This window comes from Podarcis liolepis, assembly GCF_965112155.1.
Source record: "Podarcis liolepis genome assembly, chromosome: 17".
In the NCBI taxonomy this organism is placed as follows: domain Eukaryota; kingdom Metazoa; phylum Chordata; class Lepidosauria; order Squamata; family Lacertidae; genus Podarcis; species Podarcis liolepis.
Window position 1 is genome coordinate 34,355,704 of NC_139571.1, and position 23,502 is coordinate 34,379,205.

The 23,502-nt window shown below is 43.4% G+C and overlaps 1 protein-coding gene and 1 long non-coding RNA gene across 3 annotated transcripts in view; one reads left to right on the forward strand and one right to left on the reverse strand.

Moving 5' to 3' along the window:
* The window catches only part of LOC310696284, an 87,925-nt gene extending 64,817 nt beyond the window's left edge, over nucleotides 1-23,108 (reverse strand). Inside the window, exon 1 of the long non-coding RNA XR_014520520.1 lies at nucleotides 23,099-23,108. This is a non-coding gene — a long non-coding RNA (uncharacterized lncRNA). The remainder of the gene's footprint in view (nucleotides 1-23,098) is intronic.
* CLCN1 (chloride voltage-gated channel 1) overlaps nucleotides 1,261-23,502 on the forward strand; it is a 109,909-nt gene continuing 87,667 nt past the window's right edge. For both annotated transcript variants that reach the window (XR_014520475.1, XM_083481391.1), the window contains exon 1: nucleotides 1,261-2,293. Coding sequence is in view for 1 of the 2 variants with exons in the window: in XM_083481391.1 (XP_083337517.1) it covers nucleotides 2,243-2,293 (51 nt within the window). In the remaining variant the exon portion in view is untranslated. The remainder of the gene's footprint in view (nucleotides 2,294-23,502) is intronic.

Genomic DNA, 23,502 nt, shown 5'->3' on the forward strand with positions numbered 1-23,502 from the left:
AACTCTGGAGTCATGAATGTGGGTAAAGTTTTCAGTTCTGTGTAGTTGTGAGTATGAGCCCTTTGTCTGGAGCATGGGTAGGCAAACTAAGGCCCGGGGGCCGGATCCGGCACAATTGCACAATCGCCTTCTCATTCTGGCCCGTGGACGGTCCAGGAATCTGCGTGTTTTTACATGAGTAGAATGTGCCCTTTTATTTAAAATGCATCTCTGGGTTACTGTGGGGCTTGCCTGGTGTTTTTACACGAGTAGAATGTGTGCTTTCATTTAAAATGCATCTCTGAGTTATTTGTGGGGCATAGGAATTTGTTCTTTCCCCCCAAAAAAATATAGTACGCCCCCCCACCAAGGACTGAGGGACAGTGGACTGGCCCCCTGCTGAAAAAGTTTGCTGACCCCTGAGTATTCAAAACAGGGATCCTCCTTAGTGACACCTGTGTAATCTTACGTTGCACTTGGTTGATTTTACAGGAGAGGAGTGTGGTTTATGATAGCTGTATAGATAGGGTTCTGACCTCATGTGACCACACTTTATCTTTTTTAAAACCGCCATGCTTGTGTGAATTTACCCCCAATAAGTATAGTACTTGTTAACATGGTTGCATTGGATCTGATGTCCTTTCCTCCATATGGTTATCTGGCCCACAGCATACTTTGAATTTGGAGGTTGCTTATTAAGAATATCTAATGTCTTAATTTGTAAATACCCAAATTAAAGGATTTAAAAACCAAAGGAAAAGCCATTTAGGTTTTTCAGAAGAAAACAGCCGAAGAAAAAGGAAAACGGTAGCCTCAGGGAAAGTGGAAAGGAAACACTTTCACAAATATATTAAGCAGACACTGGGATTCTTATGAAAACGTCAATTGCATTAATAAGTAAAAATGAAAAAGGTAACTTAAATTGCCAGGCTAATGAGCTATTATTTTGCATGCTTTTGCTCATAATTATAGGCTTGACTGAGTTGAAGGATTCACTTTAGTAACTAAAGACGAGTTATGCAGAAACCGTTTTTAGTGTGTATGTAGTTTGAGAAACTATATGTTGTGTGTGCATATTTTATTCAAGGTACTACACCATTAAATAAACCCTTAGGAATATGATTGTCCTGGGCTACCTCTAAGAGAAGAATTATTGCCATCAAAGCAAAAGTGGTTTGGTAATATCCATGTTTTGCAGTCTGTACTCTTCTACTAAATAGGTATTTCAGAATCCTTCTAAATCAGTGCAAGTGGGTGGGTGGGGGGTGGGCTTGATAGTTCCACCACCTTCAGAAGTTCCAGGGTGGCAGTGGTCTGGAAGAGGGCATTCTCCATGTGATTCTCGCTATGCTGTAGAATTCCATCCCCACAGGTGCACTGGGCACTTTCATTACATAGGTTTTGTCATAAGCTGAAGATGCACCGGTTAGGCAGCTGGAATGGTTCAGATAATTAGATGTGCATGACAGAAATCTGAACATCTGAAACAGCCCCTAGAAAAAGGTAGCCTTAAGTAAAACAGAAAAGGAATTGTTTAGAAAGGGCATTATGGAATAGAACAAGAACTAGTGGGACAAAATTATTTTTTATAATTCTCAGCCCTAAGCATGTTTACAGTTACATCCTGCTGACTTCATTGGAGCTTATTTGCAGTAAGGACTATGGCTGTTGTCTGCTTATGAGAACAATCTCTGAAGCCTGTGGGATTTGAACTTAGCTTCCCAGGGGATGCTGTTGAGAGTCTGTCAACAAGGGCATTCGAAATATACAAAGCTTTGGATTATGGGCTGTAATGGTAATAGCCAGGCACTGGCACCTTTGCCACTAGGATATCCTTCTCAGTCTAATAGTTTTGGTCATTCTTCATTCTTTTTTCCAATGCTTTTTCCATGAGTCAAACAAATGTCGACCTCCGGTCCACCTCCACCAAAACCCTACCGATCACCCTTCCAGTTCTGGAATCATTGGCCTTGGACAGAAACAACCCCACTCGAGCCAGGAGAAAGAAATCTTATCACCTTTTAATTTACTGGGCTGACTCAGTGCCAGAGCAGCAGTTAGAGGCATTAGAGCAGAGACATGACTGCTGTGTCAGAGCATGAGCAGAACCAGGGCATCTGGTTACACATCCCCCCCACAGTGAGCCTTTAGCTGGAGCCCTCACAACTTCAGTTTTGTCTCATTCCATGATCCTGCAACCGGGAAGCAGAAGGGAAGGTACCTCCCCTGGGATGCCCAGTTTCCCCATTTGCAAACACTGGATATGACTGGGGACAACCGTCCAAAAAGGACATTACAGTATCAGCAGACACTGGTGAGTACACTGGTGTTGCATACTTCTCATTTACCTTGGGCACCAGCCAGGGAGCCGTCAATTGTTGTCTCGTACCCCGTAATCTGCCACTTGAGAACCACTGTTTGGGATGCCTTTAGTTGTCCAAGCATCGTGGAAAACCAGTGTAAAACGTGAAAAGTCATTCCTACACTTTCTGGGTGGAGTGAAAATCCTTTGATGGTTTGAGAGGCAAAAACAAAACAAAAGAAAAACAGAGTTTCTCCCTCCCCAAACAGATGTCCAAGCAGTTAAGTTCACTTAAGAGATAATTAGCAGTTTGGTTTTTGCCTGTGCTGGATTGGGAGGTAAGGTTGTTTGAGGTTCGAAGTTAGAAATACTGCCATTTAGCTTGCAGCTGAGGTGAAGAGTTGCCCCAGGATAAGGAAAAGGCAATAAAACCAATGCTTGAGTGCTTCAATCTTTGTAACGCCCGCTGCAGTAAAATTACTCTTCTGTCTTCCATCTATTGTGCTGGCAGCTATAATGTTTGGGTGGTTTGAGGTTACATTAGTATTCTGTTCTGTGTTGCTAAGCAGGAAAACGTTCAGCTCTTAGATTCTGTATTCTGTTTTTATTTGTATAATTTTGGAATATAATAATAATTCCCTTTCTCCAGGGAATGCATGGGGAATTACTGATGAATATTATAGAAGGTGTCTTAGCTACTTCTTTGAATAATCATTGCCAGTGACCTGTATACTGTATTGCAAAATAATGAGCGCTCTGTGCTGTTGTGCAGAAATGATTAAGCAGTTTGCTCAGACGGGCAGTGGTTATCCAAGGTTTTGGGCAGAGGTCTTTCCCAGCTTGTTACTGGGGAGTCTTTTAACTGGCAATACCTGAATGGTGATTCTGTTCGCTGCCTTAAGCATGTCAGTGGAAAGGCATTACTGTATTATCAATCTAACAAATTCTCAACACTCCAGAAAAAATTTAATGATGGAATAACAAGAGATGGACAGATAATGTGGGGAAAGTGGTTGTGTGACACATTCGTTGTATTCACATGCTTTCAGATACACTATATGCTGAGAAAATCTTTGGTATACACCTTAGAAACTGTGTTAGAAACTCATATATAGAATCTAGGTGCCAAATGACTCCTTAAACCAAGGTTGCAGTCACCAAAACGGAATGTCTAGCTGCCATTTTGAGGCAAGATGGCTGTAAATTCTTATTTTTCAAATGAGGGACTGACTGATTGATTCTCAGTTAAACATCTGGATAGTTCAGATGACAATCTTGAACTAAGCTAAGAGCTCTGAGAAGAAAAGTTACTTGATCCAGGGACAGTCCATATATATATTGACCTATACTGACTTCTTTTTCTTAATGGTGACTGCTTCTGCTCAGGCTGCACAGAAAAAGCATTTGGGTCTTGAAATTAATTTGATGGTGCAGGTAAACTATAACTGATAAAATTCTACAGGTTGTGGTATTAGTGTGTGAAAACAGTCAAGATCTAATGATCCCCAGGCATGCACCTCCAGACGGTGGAGATGTCAGGCACCCTCCTGGTGCCCAGGTATCTTCACTTGGTTGCAAGTGGCCGATAGCCAGGTGCAAAATGCACCTGGCTCCTGGTTAATTTCAAACACTGGCTAGAAACATAACTTATTACTTAAATGTTTTAGTCGTAATGGAACAAACTGATAAAAACGTTGGAATTGTATTGGTTTGCAAATTTCAATTAAAAATAAGCCAGTTATTGGCAAGGGGTATCCTTTCTTGGGGCAGGATTTTGGACTAAATAGCCCACTGCAGGCCTCCCTACGCCACACCAAACAAGAACCCTTCATGCATTCTCAATGGTGTACATTCATTTCAGTGGATGCGGTAGATTTGTGGAAATGGTGTGTTTGGGCAGTGGCGTTTTGTGGACACAATAAAGGTCCCATGCCCATTAAGAGTTCAGTGGGATAGTGTTCATTATGGAAAGGATCGTAGAGTGGACCTACAGTTAAAATAAATTAGCTGTACGTCTGCCAGACTGCGTTATTACAGGTTACCTGAAGAAGCGATATTTAACAGGTCCTGAGAGAGACTGACAGGCCATAATTCATAACATAGCAATAACTCAAGGCAGCTTTATTGCATTACAGTTAATGCCAAATACCCAGAAAAGCTTCAGCTTGAAGGCAGGGATACTTTGTGCCAGCTGTCATCTACTAGGCTCATTTTTTAAAAAAAGCGAAAATAAAATAGTATAATCATCACCCAAAGAATTTAATCACATTGATTTATTCACACAAAGTGAAGCATTTTGGCATAGCTGTGATGTGGGTTGGGCTATGAATGGGTGTAAGTTTCTTCTTCAGCTGAGATATTTGGCCTGTAAGTAGAGGCTGGCTCAAACCAACAAGCAGTACTTGTGGCTATGAGGGTTGCCAGGCTAATTGGCATAATTTCTTTGGTGGAAGAACAATTGTACTGATATTAGCCAATAGTCCTTGCTGCGTTTATTAGATGCCTGCTGAATACTATCCACCCAGAGACTTGAGTTGGCATCTGTCTGTCTTGAGCAAGTGTTCCTCCAGGGGTGAAGTCAAACCGCTGTTATAATTTAACTAATTATTATTATTATTATTATCTATTACCATATGTAACTTAACTATACATGCTTTTAAAATCTTGCTGATTTTATCTATTTACTGATAATTATATTATTTTTGTATACTGCTTAGAGATTCTTAATGATGTTTACTGTTTTTTCTAAATAAATAAAAGCCTTCCTGTGTCTGCAAACAGGAAAACTCAAGACAGTGAAAACATGCCCCTTTCACCCACAATATGGAGGGAGTAACTGCTGTTGTCATGTGTTTTTACGTTTATTTTATGAATTTGTTCTTAGTTGCCTTGAGTGCTTTTTTAAAAAAGCAGAAGAGAGGAATTTAAATAGTTTTTAATAATAATAATTGTCATGCAGGGCAGCAAAAATAGCTTGAGCTGGCTCTGCTGTATATGAAATTTACCACTGACTCATTTGTGTTTTGGAAATGCATTTTGAGAACGGCGACTCTCTCTGTGACTCTGGTTAGCGTAACGTTCAGTAGACCAGACACCAGTCTGAACTCAACCGCTTTCATGCAAGCATCTCAAATGCAAAAGAGAAACACTGGCACCACTTTATGACACATTCTGCTTGAGGCCACATACCCTACTTTATAGAGGTATGCCCCCTGTTTGGAGAGTAGGGAGGGTTTTGAAGTTTCCCCATTTAACACCAGGGTAGCAGGCTGAGGAGGCACATAAGTCACCTCGTCATGAACTTCTTCGCTATTGGAAGCGTCATTGCATTTCTGCTTAAATTTCTGTAATTTATAAATCTGCATCTGTACTTGTAAACTAGTGTATGTACATATTCAAATCTGTTGCCCTCTTTTGTCTCTTTTTGGGAGATGCAGTTCTTCAATTTTGGCATTGTGCTAGTGACCAAACTAAGCTAGAGACTCCAAGTTAATCGGGACTAATGTGGAATTTCAGTTTCCAGTGTTCATTATGGACAGATCACTTCCTTGTGAGGTTTAGACATGTGATATTTTTGACTTTCCGCACGAGTGGTGGACAGGTTATAACAGCCACCTCCAGAGGTTCATGGATTCCTGAAGTGCACTGAAGAGTTTCCCGTATGCAAAGGCGGTACCCTTGTTGAGCCCTGGTCACTTTGTGGAAGTTGGAGATGACCTGGTAGAAAGGGAAATGCCATGTGAGAAGCAGAGGTAGAAGAGATTTTTGATGGGCTGTACAGGCAATCCCAGTGCATCTTCTTTTGACGCCCAGCTGTTGCTGGACAGCCTTTTAAAAAGTGATAGATGAGATCTTATTAAAGCTCCATTTAGATTGTCCACCACTTTCCCCTCATGCTTAAGACCTCACTGTGGTGGCCACTCCCTTTGCTATTTCAAAGTTGCAGGAACTATTTGCCATCTTAGGACTGTTTGGAAGCTTTATCTGGCGCCAAATGCAGCTGTCCATGTGTCAAGCTATATTTCTTTTGGGTGTTGGGTGTGTCCCAGTTTCTGTGCCATAAAGGAATGGCAGCAGAGAGTTCTCTCAACGGGTGGTGTAACAAATCTACTCCACTTGCTGAAAACAGCTGATGCCATTTTTACATAAACTGTTTTCATTTGCGCATCCATATAGGTTGAGAGAGGATCTACCTCATTCAACCCTAAAGCTAATATTGCAATTTCAGCCTTGTTAAAAAGTGCAATAGTCACATGTAAGATCAGGGAGGTCTTTTTATTTCCGAACACCTTAGAGTTGATGTAAACCATCTCCAATCTAGAAATATATGTCAGGGCTCTATTGAGCCATTTGTATGGCATTCTGGATATATGTGGTCCTTCATTCTCACATTTAAAGCCCGAAGTGGGCATTTGTTTAGCTAATAACTATCTCCAGCACTGAGAGATGTTCAGGGAACCAAGATGGCTGAGCCTGGCTGTTGCAAAATATGCTGGCAGACAAATATGAAAGCACTCTGGTAACTTCCAAAATGGATTATTGCTATAGACACCCCACATTAGTCAAATGTTTAGTCATTAGATGCGCTGAAATAAATGAATATGACTAACTTAGGTTCATTAATTTCAGTTAGTTTTCTCTGAATAGAACTGGGCTGAATACAACTCAGTGTTTCCTGTTTGTTATGTTCCTATTTATTGTTGGATCTAATATTACCCAGCTGATATTTTGGCCACATGGAATGCTCATTGTCTTTCAGGTCTGAGCACAGGCAATAGAGAGTTAAGGTGTGCTATAAAGGGATGAAGTAGCAGCAGCAGCACTGAACATTTTAAGAATCCTAAGTTACTCCTGCAGGAACAAGGGCAGCAGCAAAGTCCCCATTTGGTTGCCGGGATAATTTCAAGTTGTTAACAGTGTCTCAGGTTGCTTACTGTCAACCTGTTTGTTGAGCATTCATTCTGATTTGCTTGCACAAGATGTGCAGGGAGGTTAGATGAGGCAATTTAATGAGCAGTCTTTCTGATTTGTTGTACAAGAGCACCAAATCAACTTTTAATTGTGTGCAAGCTGAATTTGCTGGAATGGGATTGAATCCCACTCCAAAACAGTGACCGTCTTGTTAGTGCCCTCTGAGTCAGGTTTGACTAATTTGCACTAAAAAAAGGCAAACTTACTGAATGTGCCGCTCCCATGTGACACTTCTCACTTGATTAGGCACTTCACCTGAGTGTTTCCAGCCATTATATACCAGCTTCTTAAGGTGTAGGGTGGCTTTAGAGTCCCTACCTCCCTACAGCTACTTTGTTCCACACTGGGCAGCTTGAAAAAGTACCACTGAAATTTAGGTAAAGGTAAAGGACCCCTGGACGGTTAAGTCCAGTCAAAGGCAACTGGGGTGCGGGGCTCATCTCATTTCAGGCCAAGGGTGCGGGCATTTGTCTGCAGACAGCTTTCTGGGTCGTGGCCAGCATGACTAAACTGCTTCTGGCACAACGGGACAGCATGATGAGTGTCAGAGCACACAGAAACGCCGTTTACCTGAAATTTAGGTACACTGAAATTTAGGTCACCTTCATAGAGAATATCAAGCTGCTGTTGAGCAGTTGTGCATGCAGGAGAAGGAGCTGCGGTTGAGCAGCTTCTCAAGAAGTCGCAGAGAGACGATTGCAAATGCATAAACCTAAAGTGGCTATTTGGCTCCCACACTTTATCCAAAATCACTCTGAATATTCAACTTTGATTCCTCCTTCCTTCTTTGAGTTGCCCTTTGTATGGCTTTATTATTTAATGCTAAAAGATGTATCCTACCAGCTGGCCCGGATATGGTATCTAACCAACAACAGGAATAGATGTGCAATAAAAAGTGATTCAAACAATAAAATATTAAAGAAATGAATTATTCAAGCAACCTTACAAAGTATTAAAAACAGCCAGCCAGCACTGAAAAAAGCTTTCCAAACAGCCAAACTAAATGTGTGGCAGATTCTCATGATCGGGAGCCCTGATTCTTGCTGAAAATAGAAGTAAGCAGTGGGAGTGAACACTTAATCTGGAGGGGAGAAGCAGAAGGCAGGGGGTGGGTTACTTAACCCTTACCCTCCTGCTGCTGTTCCCCTGCACTTCCTTCCCCCATCATTCCTCCCCAACAAGCACATCTATGCAGCCCTGCTTTGATAGCCACTCTCCTCCTAGCTTGGTCCTAAACAGGAATATATTTACTAGCTGCCTGTCAGTCCTCAGTGAACTGTCCAAATTGGCCTCACTCATCAGGGAGCAAACTGAGGAGGAAATCGTTTCGTGTTGCTGCTTGTCTTGTCTCTGACAGTGAAGCCACCTGAGGCAGGGCCTCATCTGAAATTCTTAGCATCCAGGGAGCCACATTGGGCATTCACACAGGCTTCACTGTCAGGGCGAATTGAAACTAACTGGGTTTCACCGAAACTCTCTTGAGGACAGGTGAAACGTGCTCACTTTTAAATACCTGGCTGCTGCGTTCTAGATAGCCAGCCAGCTAAACAACAAATTGAATAATTATGTGTGGGTGATGGCTGGCGGGATGGCTGCTTTCATTGAGGAGGCTTCCCCAAAAGAGCAAAACACGAGGATCTGTTTCTGCACAATCTGATTTCAAATGATGGATAACAAAACTTGTCCGTGCAATTTTTTTAAGTATCTAGGTCTGCACTGTGCTGTCATGTGCAAACATTGGAAATAAAGCCCCAAAGCCCACAAGTTGTATCCAGATATGTTGGTCATGCCCAGTGGATCCCCTCTGAATAGGGCTAACATTGGATTCAGCTACATATCTTAATTAATTGCAATGTGTAATTAATTCATTGCAATGTGTATGAAAATCATGAAAACATGTTTGCTAATTTCCTTGGCCTCAAAAATATGAGATTCAGTGTCATTTTCACTCTTTCAATGGCCATATTTCATGATCCCCCTGCATTGTGGGAAATTTTTGGAGAAGCTTGTTCAGTGTAGAACACTGACATGACAAAGCCCATCTATCAATGGCAATTCATGAAGTCATTAGTTGTTATATTTATAGTACATGGCTGGCCGACTAGGACCAGTTGAAGATTTTGACACACTTTTCATAAGCAGCTTCATGTTGAGTGCATTGCAGGAAGTCATCCAAGAAGTTACCACAACAGTCCTCATCTTGTTTTTATGCTATGATTTGTTTTTGTTTGTTTGTGCTTTGAGCTCTTTGGTTAAAACAGGATAATTGATTAAAACTGCACACTTCCTTCTGTACCGTATTTCATTGAGAGTCAAAACTATAATTCCGAAATGGGAGCCTTGTCCTGATCACCATCCTGAATGCACCAAGATACACCTCACTGCTGTTGGTACAATTTGATACCCCAGACATGTGGTTTCCTTGTCAATATTCCTTCACCTTGTTTGCCCGGGAGACTAATTTTGCGTGGCACTTTTTTCACAGTTCCTGCCAGAGATCATCACAGAGGCTCGCATCCAGGTTAGTCAGGTGAAATTGTTCCTGCAATCTGTCAGTGGCTTGACGTGCCTGGCTCCTTGAAGTTTCTTTACAGCTGCTCCACAGGAGAGCGCTAGGCTCCCAGCGGAGTTTTAAGTCACATTTTAAATTTAAACCCCTCGCATCCTTAAATGGGGCAACGCTCATAGCTTTGGACCAACTCATTTTGCAAACCACATTTCAGCTCCAGAGATGTATAATTAATCGTTCCTGTAGTGTTACAGAACGTTTTGTTAGCTGGATTTACTTACTAATTTCAGAAACCCTGTTATTAAAGATTGTCAGCGTGGCACAAGTATACCTGTGTTTATTCTACAGTAAATCCAACTGAGTTCAAAGGGGCCAACTAAGAAGAGGGCAACTCCATAATGAAGTGAAGACCAGTATTAGGGAATGTTACAAAGGAGGACCATAATATACTATAACAGAAAACAGAGAGAACAAACTGGGATGAGATATTTTAAAGTGCCAGCTCCTCCTCACTATCTTTCAGAGTCATTCATGCAAGTTAAGTGTGAATGTACATTAAAAACCCCCAGTGCATTTGACCTTCATTGTGCAAATAAATACTTTGCAAAACTGCTTTAACCTTGTGGGGTGGACATGTCTCCTCTTGGTTTTTGCTGTCAGATAGTGGGGTTGTGTTACATCTGTGAAAGTTGGGAGATGCTTTGGATATGACTTGTTTTCTCCCTGTTTATGGCATGGAGGGCTTGAGGGCAAAGAGAGGTTATTTTATAGGATGGATGGATGGTTGGATGGATGGATGGATGGATGGATGGATGGATGGATGGGTTTTTGCTGCAGCAATAGACTCTGGGCAGGAAGCTGAAGGGCCTTGGGGCACAGGTGGCTTTTTCATCACTCTTGTTGAAGGTTACAACCTAGGTTACAGCCTAGGAAGAGAGCAGAAAATACTGGAAATAAACCACTGGCTGCATAGGTGGTATCCAGGAAAGGTTTGGCTTCTTGGATCATGGTGTCTTCTTCCTTGAGGAAGGACTTCTAGCAAGAGATGGGTTGAACTTCACAACAGTTGGCAAGAATTTGTTAAGATTCTCATAAATCTGATCAGGAAAGCTTTAAACTAAATCCTGAAGGGGTGGGAGACAATATTACAGACAAAAGGGGAACACCTAGTACTGGGGATAATTGTGCCATTGATGCACAGAAAACTACAAGAAGGAAGCAGCTAGAGGGAATAACTCACGGTTTTAATTGTCTCTATGCTAATGCACAGAGTATGGATAACAAACAAGATGAATTTGAGCTCTTAATGCAGGGTGGCAAATAAGACCTAATAGGCATTACTGAAGCCTGGTGGGATGAGACTCATCACTGGAATGTAGGAACTGAGGGGTATAACTTGTTCAAAAGGAATAGACCAAACGGGAAAGGAAGAGGAGTAGCATTATGTGTAAATGATGTGTGCACTTGTGCAGAGATCCATGGCCTGGAGCATGGAAGGAATATTGAGAATATATGGGTAAAAATTGTAGGAGAGGAAAACAACAGTGACTGTGGGTGTCTGCTATAGACCTCCAAGCCAGACTGCAGATTTAGGTTATGCCTTCCTAGAGCAGATTATCAAACATTTAAAAAGTAGAGATACAGTAGTCATGGGAGACATCAACTACCCCAATATCTGTTGGAACTCAGACTCGGGTGCAAATAATGTACGGTCAAACAAAGTCCTCGATTGCCTCACTGACTATTTCATTTCCCAGAAGGTGGAAGAAGCAACATGGGGGTCATCTGTTTTAGAACTGGTCCTCACCAACAAGGAGGAACTGATAGACAAAGTGGAAGTACTAGATACCTTGGGAAGAAATGGTCATGTCCTCTTGGGTTTCATGATGCAGAGGCAAGAGTGCCGTTGGACATGCACTTTGGGCTTTAAGAAGGTTGATTTCAAAAAGCTTAAGGAACTACTAGGTGAGATACCCTGGTTAGAAATACTCAAAAAGAAGGGCATCCCATTTTATGATTCTATTCTAATTTACTCAGCATGAACAGCCAGGTCTGGTCAGATGGTTCAACACCTCCCCTTCCCAATATGTTTAATTCTTTCTTTCTGAGAAGATGCTCTATATTCCTCCTTCGTTTATGTCTCTCTCCCTCTCCCACTTTCCCCTGAGGAATATTCTAAATTTGCACACACAGTCACTCTCCATTAGTATATATATGTGTGTGAGAGAGAGACAGAGAGAGAGAATTACATTTCACTGCTGTATGCCTCCCTGGCTGCGTCACTGCTGCAAGACTTAGTTCTAAAAATATTCCACCATGCTCTGCTTCTGAGGGGTAGGGTGGGGATCCTCTGGCACATTGTTCTCTCCCTGTGTGCTCCAGAAATGAATATTGGAGGGTGGGAAAGGAAGGGAGGGCAAGGGGCAGAACTGACAGGGGATCCCATTGCTAATTCTAGCCTTGGAGAGAGAAAGGCCAAACAACCGGATGAAGACTGAGCCAAACTATGCAAACCAGGATACAAACAAATGCCAGGTGTTTGCTCCAAGCAAAGTGGAGAAGGGATTGAGACTTCTCTTGCTGTGGTTCGGTGGGATCAGACATTACATGGGAGTTATTAGAAAGTGCTGTGAACTGCTCTCAAGGAAATATGGCCAAGTTCTTGCACTGCAGGGTTGGGGCAACAAGGGATGGTGCCCATTTGGTGCAGGCAGGCAGGCAGGGGTGGAGAGGGGAAAATGGTTTATGTTTTCAATTGTCTGCAAGAGGAACTGGACTTGCCTATTTGGCTCCTTGGCCTCCCTTGTCACCTTTCTGTTCACCGTGGCCAGATTTATAATGGTGCAAGTGGTCCAATTGCAGCAGGACCCAAGTAAGCCTCTAGCCCTGATGGAAGGAAAGTTATTAAGCAAAATGTGCAGGCAAGCTTCTACATGATTTCTGCAAGATAAGCCAGCCTGATTGCTCCCATATTTCAGTGTTTTTAGCCAATGAATGAGGTGATACATGAATTAGTTATTTGAGCAATAGGCTATAGGAATTCCTGGTGCCCTAAAAAGCTACTGTTTTGCACTTTTCTTTCCTGCTGCTTTTTAGTGCACTTTTCTTTCCAGTCCTTGGGGCTTCAGTAGTTCCTAAAGATGTCATGGAATCACCCTTTGTCCTTTCTTTACTCCAATGTGATTTTGGCTGAGAGAACTAACTCTCTGCAAGTTAATTTCCGCAAATGCATAATTTCCCAAAATCCAGTCATTGAGAATTCATGGTAAAGGTACCGTATTTTTTGCACCATAACACTCACTTTTTTCCTCCTAGAAAGTAAGGGGAAATGTCTGTGCGTGTTATGGAGCAAATGCCTGCGGGTGGCGGGGGGGGGGATCTGCTGCAGTCGTGAGCAGAGGATCCATGGTTCCCCTTCCTTCCCTCCTCTGTGGTTACAAAGCATGGATCCACATGGATCCTCAGGATTTTTGCATTGGGCTACTCCAAACTCACTGTCAGATCACATGTCTGTGGCCACAGCATGAACCACAAAAATATTTCGTTTAGAATATTTTTTTTCTGGTTTTCCTCCTCTAAAAACTACGTGTGTGTTATGGTCTGGTGCGTGTTATAGAGCGAAAAATACGGTAACTTATAATATTGCAGTCTACATATTTACCTCCTTTTGCAGCTGTTTTATGCCTCCTTCTGCATCTTCACAATAGCCATGTGAGGGAGGTTAGGCTGAGCGTTGGTGAATGACCCAAGTTAGGAAGGGAGCAAAAAACGACAAGAAGTAAGATTAGAATAAGAAACTGCGAGTGCTCAGAGTATTTCCTTTCTGTTTGTTAAGGATGTTTTTGCATTCTGTTGAGGATTGTGAAACTGCACGTGCTCAGGTTATTTTTGGTAACCCACAGAAGCATATGTAATAAGAAGTTTGTCTCAAAACGTATTTTCTGTTACCTTATTTCATGCATTCCTTTTGGGGGGAATGGTCCCCCTATTATGAGGCCTGCATCAGGGTCCCTAACCACTTTAACCTGGACTTGTTGACAACACTGTCATAGTTGCCTTTGGGGTGTGCAGGGCTAAGAAAAAGATATCATAATGAAAAGGAAGAGCAGGGAGCCAGCAGGGGCTGTTTAGCTTCTGGGTGAGTTGAACTGATGCATTTAAGAAGCGATTGCTTTGAAGACGGATGCCCTCCATTTCTCTCCCACCCCCCCAAAGGCTGCAGGCTTTTCTCAGTGTTCTAGAGGCTTGAAGAAAATCAGTATTGAACAAAGGGTTTATTTTTAAAAAATAACTGGATTTTTCCAAATGTATTGAAGGGCATATGGGAAAGAGGACAGAAATACAGTGTTCTGTTAATTGCACTACTATAAACTTCACAGCGCCTTTTCCATTTCATCCCCGCCAAACCCCCTCCCAAAAAAAATCTGCCAGGTTGACTACTTGAGATGAACAATACATCAGAGTTATCATACATGACCTCCACCCTTCCTTCAGTAATATGGGTATAACAAGACTGGGTTACTTTGCATTCCTCTTGTAATTTGAGCAGAATAACGCTGGACTTCCTACACACCAGCATTAATTGGTTTTTTTTAATGGAAACTGGAAATCACTTGGTTTTGTATGGAATAAACCTGAGCTGGAATGATCATGAGCTCCTGTCTTTGCTAATATGTTTTGCTTTTGAGTTGACATATTACATACATCTCAACAGTGTTTTTTTCTTCTAAAATGTTTTGGGGTAATCTCATTTTGACTCAAGAAAATCGCCGTTTTATAGTTCAGACCAGGAAAAATAAATACAGTAAATGGGCAAAAGTACAAAGATTCACAAGATGTTTAGGGGTCTGTGTCCCCCCCCCCAAAGAAGCACTGCATCTCAGTCACTTCTATGCTACAATCTGGGGTACCGTCATTGTTTTCTTTGGGGAAGCAATCAACTTTTCCACCAGGGAAGATCAGCAGTAAAGACAAAAACAAACCAAGGGTCCATAAAGGGTGTTTAGCCTTTTCTTTGTCTAATGGCATAGATCCGCATTCCTAAATGTCAGTCCTTGCTACATTCCTCGATTAAAATACTGAAGCTGAGGTGGGAGGCTAGTTTTCCATCAAACAAATGAGTTTGATGAAGCCTGCTCATTTTTGTTTCATACGTCAGGTTCTACAAATATTAGAAGCTTTCTGCTAAAAAAAAAAAGGGTGGGGGGGAGAGAAAATGGAATTGAAGGAATTAGGCACAGCAGAGAGGACACAACTGAACACCCATGCCTGAGATGACTCAAGTGGCTACTGTTAATCAGTGCTTTTTTTCTGGGGGGACGTAGGGGTACGCATACCCCTAAACATTTTGTGAATCTAAGTTTGGCCTCATTGAGGGGCAGTATTTTAATATGAGTAGGAAAATGAGAGTACCCCTAAACATTTTTTTTAAGGAAAAAAAAAGCACTGCTGTTAATTCAGACATACAGTGGTACCTCAGGTTAAGAACTTAATTCATTCCGGAGGTCCGTTATTAACCTGAAACTTCTTAACCTGAAGCACCACTTTAGCTAATGGGGCCTCCTGCTGCCGCCGTGCCAGCACTGCTCGATTTCTATTCTCATCCTGAAGCAAAGTTCTTAACCCGAGGTACTATTTCTGGGTTAGCGGAGTCTGTAACCTGAAGCGTATGTAACCTGAGGTACCACTGTAATAATCATGTCAATGGCTCCACAGTTCACCGCAGGAAAGCGGCAATGAAATAAATATGGCAAGGTCTCATTCTTACACTCATACCAAGCAGGAAAGGGGGGGGGAGATCCAACCCCCCCCCCAATTAATGTGTTAGTTTTTAAAGGGCCATAAGACTCTTATTTTTGCTGCAACAGACTAACCAGGCTTCCACTCTGGCAATCAAGCTGGAACTTTGCAGGACTGTTTTGCAAGAGAATACATGTAGTCATCACAGGAAAAGAAGATTAAACCTTCAAGAGAGTGTCGTTTGAACCTCCAGTGTATTGACCCTCTGACATGGATAAAAATATAGGTAGTCTCTAGGAAAAGTCAGATGTTATCTGAAACGAGGAGATAGATGACCTTCTTTGAAGGAGGCACTCAAGACACTTCCATCATCCCATAGTATCAAATGTATATTGTCGAATGTATTTGGTGCACCTAGGGAAAGGGCAATAAGTCTGTCCGTACGCGAGAGACCAACTTTTCATTTCTCTTCTTATCCCCATAAGCTTCTGTTTTGATTAAGTTTATGTTAAGTCAGGAAGTGTCTGACATCTCCAGGAGCCAAATCGGGCTCCAGTAGGAAGGCTATCAGATTACAGCCCTGAGCAACTTTGGACCAGGGAAGCAATATGTTTGAGGTTGCTATGACACTGGCTGCCAAGCAACCCACAGCGTTTTCACAAGTGGTGCTAAGACACTTGTGAATGTTGCTAATGCAGGGCAGAAAAAGCAGGAAGGAGTCAACTTGAAACGGAACGTGCATTGCAGCCAGTTACAGTCAAATGATAGATTCGAGGAAGATAGTGCCACAACAAATACAATGGTGTGCAGACATGAAGGAAAAACCTCTATTCCCCCATCTCAATTAATGGTCAGTTTCAGCTAAATGCGGTTCATATTGCTGGTAGGAAAACCACTGTCATTTCATACACAAGGGTATATTATCCACGAGTCCGGGATACAAACCTGTAAACTGCAATCCTCGCTCTGGGAATAAGCACCATTGAATCCATAATTTCTGGATTGACATGGTTAGGATTGCAGACTTAAGCTCCTTTTAATAAAGGTTAAATGAAAGAGGGAGAAGATGCCCCCTCTTATCTCCTTTCTCCACAAAGTGCCTAATTTTATACACCTCTATTATGCTTCCCCTGATGTGTCTTTTTGAAAAAACTAAAAAGCCCCAAAAAAGCCCCTTTCCTCCAAGGAGAATTCCTTTAGCCCTTGATCATTTTGGTTGCTGTTCCCATCTCTGCTATATCCTTTCTGAGGTGCAAGTGTTCACAATTGTACCCAGTATTCATGACATAGGTTTCCTTGCGGAAGGAGACAGCCAGGTTGCAGATCTTAGCACCACTTTTAGAATGTTGTTGTTGTTTAGTCGTTTAGTCGTGTCCGACTCTTCGTGACCCCATGGACCAGAGCATGCCAGGCACTCCTGTCTTCCACTGCCTCCCGCAGTTTGGTCAAACTCATGCTGGTAACTTCGAGAACACTGTCCAACTATCTCGTCCTCTGTCGTCCCCTTCTCCTTGTGCCCTCCATCTTTCCCAACATCAGGGTCTTTTCCAGGGAGTCTTCTCTTGTCATGAGGTGGCCAAAGTATTGGAGTCTCAGCTTCAGGATCTGTCCTTCCAGTGAGCACTCAGGGCTGATTTCCTTAAGAATGGATAGGTTGGATCTTCTTGCAGTCCATGGGACTCTCAAGAGTCTCCTCCAGCACCACAATTCAAAAGCATCAATGCTCCGGCGATCAGCCTTCTTTATGGTCCAGCTCTCACTTCCATCCATCACTACTGGGAAAACCATAGCTTTAACTATACGGACTTTTAGAATATCCTTGCCATTTCTGGCATGACCAAGGGCCCAGCCTTAAGGGCTCAAGTGTGTCATCAAGGCTCCTTTCTCAGCCTTGATTCTTTCTACTCGAAGGCGTTGAGGATTGAGCCTGGAGCCTTCTGCATTCCAACTCTGTGTTCTGCTAAGGTGGCCCCTTTCTAAATGTACAGCTGCCCAGGGATGCTCACTGACAGCCCACATGGTCAGCTAGAGACAGCAACCTTTGTGCATTCTGTATGCATGGCTTCCCAGACGAAGCCCAGGAGTGCCCCAGGACAAAAGCTGCCTGTTTTTTCCTCTGGGGAACGTCTGACATTCCTGATGCCACCTGGACAACAAGCCCATCCTAGATGAACAATGCAACAAGGGGACAAAGTTCAGCCATTATCAATTGTACATCCTCTTCCAAATCTGCTCTCTGCGTAAGTTACAGCCTTGAACATGTCGCAGATAAGAAGATAAACAAGCGCCATGACGAAAGACTGATTTAGAGAATGTAAGATCTGCTAGTATATTCACACTGGGTTTTGAAATTGGGGAATTTCAATGTTTTGGATCACAGCTGCCATCACTCATGGCTGCCACAAGTTCAAGAAGGCTGATCCACACCAGTCATTGTGTTTAACACTTTCCTGCGTTGCTATATTTTTCTCAAACTACTCCTTACGAGATGTGGATGGTAAAATGAAGTTTTTATGTGGTTAGTTACAGAAGCACAGCACCTACAGACCCCACTCCCGCCCCTATTTCTTAACTCTATCTTTTATTACATTTATAAACTCCCATATCCTGTAGGATCACAAGTTGGTGAACACACACCACAACAAACTAATTCAACCATCGTTTGTTTTTGTAAAAAAATCACACTAGTCCAACAAAAACAGTTCAGTAGCAGCAGCAGAAATACCATATTTTTTGCGCTATAAGACTCACTTTTTCCCTCCTAAAAAGTAAGGGGAAATGTGTGTGCGTCTTATGGAGCGAATGTAGGCTGCACAGCTATCCCAGAAGCCAGAACAGCAAGAGGGATCGCTGCTTTCAGAATATATTTTTTCTTGTTTTCCTCCTCCAAAAACTAGGTGCGTCTTGTGGTCTGGTGCGTCTTATAGAGCGAAAAATACGGTAACCACAGCCACTCGCAAACGTCTCCCAAAGGACTGGCTGGAAAGATGTGCTTTAAAAGCAACACAAAATCTATACAGGAGGTAGTTGCACAAACCGGGAGGCGGTGAAGGTACCAGAGGGAAGACCCTCTCCCACATCACCACATAGTGAGCCATGCTTACCAATGGGAACAAGAGATGCTTCCTCTGCACATCGCAGGGACTGACATGGCCGACATGGAGGGAGGCACTCCATCAAATCCCTGGGTGGGTTTTGACATTGCGCTACCACAAATTTTCCATCTGTGCTAAGCGTGTCAGCTTGCCTTACTGAACATTCACTTCTTTCCTTACCCTCTGGGGGGTGATTCTCACCCCCAAGCCACTTTGAAGGGTGCTGGGAGAAAGCCCCATGGTGCATGTGGAAGTCCTTGCGCTGGGGGGGGGGGGTCCCTACTGCTTGCAGGACTTCTTAGGTGAATCCCACTCAGTGTCTCCTAAGTTGTTTAGGACTTTGTACAACTGAAGTCAGCACCTTGACTTCGGTCCAGTAGCAAATGGGCAGCCCGTGCCCCGTTTGCGCTGGGTCAGTGTTATGTGATCCCTTCTTGCCGTACCACTTAAAACATGTGCCGCCTTCTGACCAGCTGCGGTCTCCGGACTGCCCTCAAGGGTAGCCCCATGGAGAATGCTGTGGCTGGTATTCCCCAGTCCTTTAGCTCCTTTTCTTGACATAAAAAAAACGTGAGAGCTCCGTTCTCAATTAAACAGAGGCATTACACCCCCACTGCTTTTTTACTATAGCCAACATTACGTCTGAAGTGGAAATGATATGCAGCAACATGGGGAACCTGAAAACGTAAGGATATGTGTGAGAGAGAAAATACAGTGGTGCCTCGCAAGACGAAAAGAATCCGTTCTGTGATTCTCTTCGTCTAGCGGTTTTTTCGTCTTGCGAAGCAAGCCCATTGACGGATTAGCGCTATTAGCGGCTTTTAGCGGCTTATCGGATCAGCTGATAAGCGGCTTAGCGGCTTAGGAAAAAGGGGGGGGGAGGAAAAAAACCCCGCAGGAACTCGCAAGACATTTTCGTCTTGCGAAGCAAGCCCATAGGAGATTCGTTTTGCGAAGCACCTCCAAAACGGAAAACTCTTTCGTCTAGCGAGTTTTCCGTCTTGCGAGGCATTCGTCTTGCGGGGCACCACTGTATATTGCTTTGGGTTAAGACCCTTCTGTTCCTTCCTTGCCTTTATGAATTCCCTGTTTCACCAAATCCTTGGTTAGGATGATTTTGCCTCAGTGTCTTGTTTATTTAGTTATATTACAGTTTTATTACAGGACCCTGTATTTCAGGCTCCGGATACTTTTGAGGCAGCGTGCAAGAAACGTCAAACCACACTTATTAAAATAAACAATACCAGCCTATGGAAAGTAATTGGGATCCTTCTCATGAAGCAGTTAGTGCTGGTGTTGCCGGGGGGGGGCACAGTCCAGACGCAGCAGATTCGAAGGTGGGCTTCACTTGCCACCCCCTATTTGAGGATGATGCAGGCCTTTTGCAAGGCACTTGTTTTTCCCAAAGGTAACAGTAGCAGAACTTCCCACTAGAGGGAGCTCCGCAAGAATAATAACTGCAGCGACTGGTGAGAGACAGACATTGTTTAAATCTCAAGCGGGAAAGCATTAGGCAAAGAAAACTCACGCATAATGATAAGCCAACTTTTGTCGGTTTAGGGTGATTTATCAGAAACTCCTTCCCTGGTGCAAGTGCGGGGGGAAACAAATTAGGAAGGCTTGGCTTCTCCTTATATCCAAATTAGGGTTTGCTTTTCCCTAGCAAACCATAGGTAAAGGTAAAGGGACCCCTGACCATTAGGTCCAGTCATGGATGACTCTGGGGTTGTGGCGCTCATCTCGCTCTATAGGCCGAGGGAGCCGGCGTACAGCTTCCGGGTCATGTGGCCAGCATGACTAAGCCGCTTCTGGTGAACCAGAGCAGCGCACGGAAACGCTGTTTACCTTCCCGCCGGAGCGGTACCTATTTATCTACTTGCACTTTGACATGCTCTTGAGCTGCTAGGTTGGCAGGAGCAGGGACCGAGCAACGGGAGCTCACCCCGTCGCGGGGATTTGAACCGCCGACCTTCTGATCGGCAAGCCCTAGGCTCTGTGGTTTAGACCACAGCGCCACTCGCTACCTAATCTGAAGCCATGGCTTGCTAATTGTGGCTTTTGGGGCAGCCACAAACCATGGTCCTTAGTTTGAGCATAAAAGGAAGACAAGGCTTGCTGGTTTGTTTATTCCAATCGCACCAGCGGTGGAAAAAAGGCGCAACACCAGCATATGGCTTAATCCCAATAAACAAAAAAATCTGGTTTATTGTTACAGGGGCACTTGGCCAGAGATGACTGCTAACTAAATCCAAATGTTATTCATTACCCCGCCTTTTTTCTCTTTTTTAACACGGTGCTCAGAAATGTTACTTGGAGAAAAGTCAATTCTTCTGGGGAGACTGTTAATGTGTTTGAGACAGCACTCTTTTTTTTTTTTTTTAATTCAGCTGATTTCCAGAAGTACTGGATGTTTGTGTCTGCTTTCCTTCCTTTGGCATTGTGGACAAAGACCAATGCAAAGTTAGTTGCACCTAAGCCTGTTGATTTCAATTCTGTATGGTGTTAAGCTATCAAACGCAGTGGTACCTTGGCTTTCGAATGTCTCTTTTGATGAACATTTCGGTTTTCGAACACCGTAAACCCGGAAGGAAATGCTTCGGTTTTTGAACATGCCTCAGAAGTTGAACATGCCACACGGCTTTCCTATTGAGTTTTCCGTATTGAGGCTTCCGTATTGAGTTTTCGGTTTTCAAACGTTTCAGAACTCAAAGGGTCTTCTGGAACTGATTACGTTTGAAAACCGGAGGTACCACTGTATTTATTCATGCACATTGCAATTATTTCCCCCCATCTTTCAGGATACAAATCCTTCTAAGGCAGCTTACCAGTAACATGAAATGATATCTGAATACCACTTGCTAGGAATTAAGGTAAAGGTAAAGGACCCTTGGATGGTTAAGTCCAGTCAAAGGCGACTATGGGGTTCTGGCGCTCATCTCACTTTCAGGCCAGGGGAGCTGGTGTTTGTCCACAGACAGCTTTCTGGGTCATGTGGCCAACATGACTAAACCACTTCTGACACAACGGAACACTGACAGAAACCAGAGCGCACGGAAACGCCGCTTATCTTCCCGCCACAGTGGTACCTGTTTATCTACTTGTGCTGGTGTGCTCTCAAACTGCTAAGTTGGCAGGAGCTGGGACAGAGCAACGGGAGCTCACCCTGTCGTGTGGATTTGAACTGCTGACCTTCCAACTGGCCATCCCAAGAGGCTCAGTGGTTTAGACCACAGCGCCACCCTCTCCCTGGCGCTAGGAATTACAAGCAGGGAATGTGATGCTGCACTCAGGTCTTCCTTACTTCCCAATAGGCATCTGGTTGGCTATTGTGAGAAAACAGGGTGCTGGTCTGAAAACGGGGTCTTTGGCCTGATGTTGCAGGGCTTTTCTTATGTTCTTAATTTAATAATAATAATAATAATAATAATAATAATAATAATAATAATTTAAAAGCACCACTATACTATTAACATAAACATTTTTAAAAAGCCAGCTGCTTCTCACAGAGCAGTTGGGGGCAGAAAGGCCCTGTGAAGTACAAGAAGCAATCTAGACAGTGCCGGCTCTGAGGTGGTCTTTGCCTGCACCCTGCCGTCTCCTGATAGCGGACGGGGAAAGTGAATTAGTTTTGTGCAAAGTGTTGAGCAATCGCCACAGGGGTGACATGACAACAGCCTTTTCTCTCACCCACTTGAACTTCACAACAGGTAATCCAGCCATGAGGCCAGACATTCCTGTAATTAAGCACATTAGTCAAACAGCACACATCGCACAGGATGAAAGATGGGGAAAGATCTGGGAGGCGTTTGCTCCCCCACACAAAGGGGAATTGTGTGCCCTCTTGTGCGCGCGCATTCACACACACACACACACACACGACTGAACAAGGAGGTTGTTCTCAGATGAGATTTTTAGGCCACACACAGAAACATGGAGTGGAGCCATTTAACTGACCTAACTTAAAATATACAGTACAGTACAGCTAATTCGCATTGTAACTTCCCACCAGAGGGGCCTCTTCATCACAGTGGCCTTGATCTATCATAAACGTGTTTAAATGCCTCTTTATATCACCTTCCTGTTTGTACTAGAGTATCATTTCCCCCTGCAAGGTCAGACATTATCCAGAGCCAGAGGGTTTTTTCAGGCTATTGCCCGGAATGCTCACCTGCATGACAAATTAGTCTATTCTGCCTTTTCTTCTGTTTGCATAGTGCTCAGGCATTTTATTTGTGAGGTATATATGCGTTTATGCCTCATGAATGAGAAAAGAAAAGTCTCAGGTTTTGTTGTGGTTGAGAATTAAGGCTGGGCTGAAATTCCCCCTGCCCATGTTTCTCAAAAACATCGTCATCATCACCCACTCCTGAAAATGGGGGCTGATTTTCTACTGCTTTCTTTGGAGTGGGGTATTTTAAGGGGGTGATGTTGCTGCTTGCTTAACCTTACAAGTTAACTGTCAGTCGGGGGGAAGCTGTGTGGGTGTGTGAATTTAAGCCCCACACTGCCTGCAACAGCATGAGTTGTGTCTTTGCGATAGTCTGCTGGCTATACTTCCCATAATGCTTTAGGAGTGATGTCGCGTCACATTGCATAGCATTGCACAAGCTTCCAGGGCATTTCAGGAAGTGCAACTGATAGGAAGCTGTGGCGTGAGCAGGCTCCTGATGCAAGTCTAGCATAACATAGTCTGAAAACGGAACACCATGAAGCATCCTGGCCACAATGTTTTGCATAACCTGCAGTTTCCAAACTGGGTAGATGCAAGGTAGAGCATGTTGCTGTAATATAATCTATTATAATAGAAATAATAATAATAATTCTTGCAGTGCATTGCAGCCTATTGGAGGGCGGTGGTGTAGTTGTTAATTGACTCCCCCTCTGCCTGGTTCCGGTGGTAGAACGCA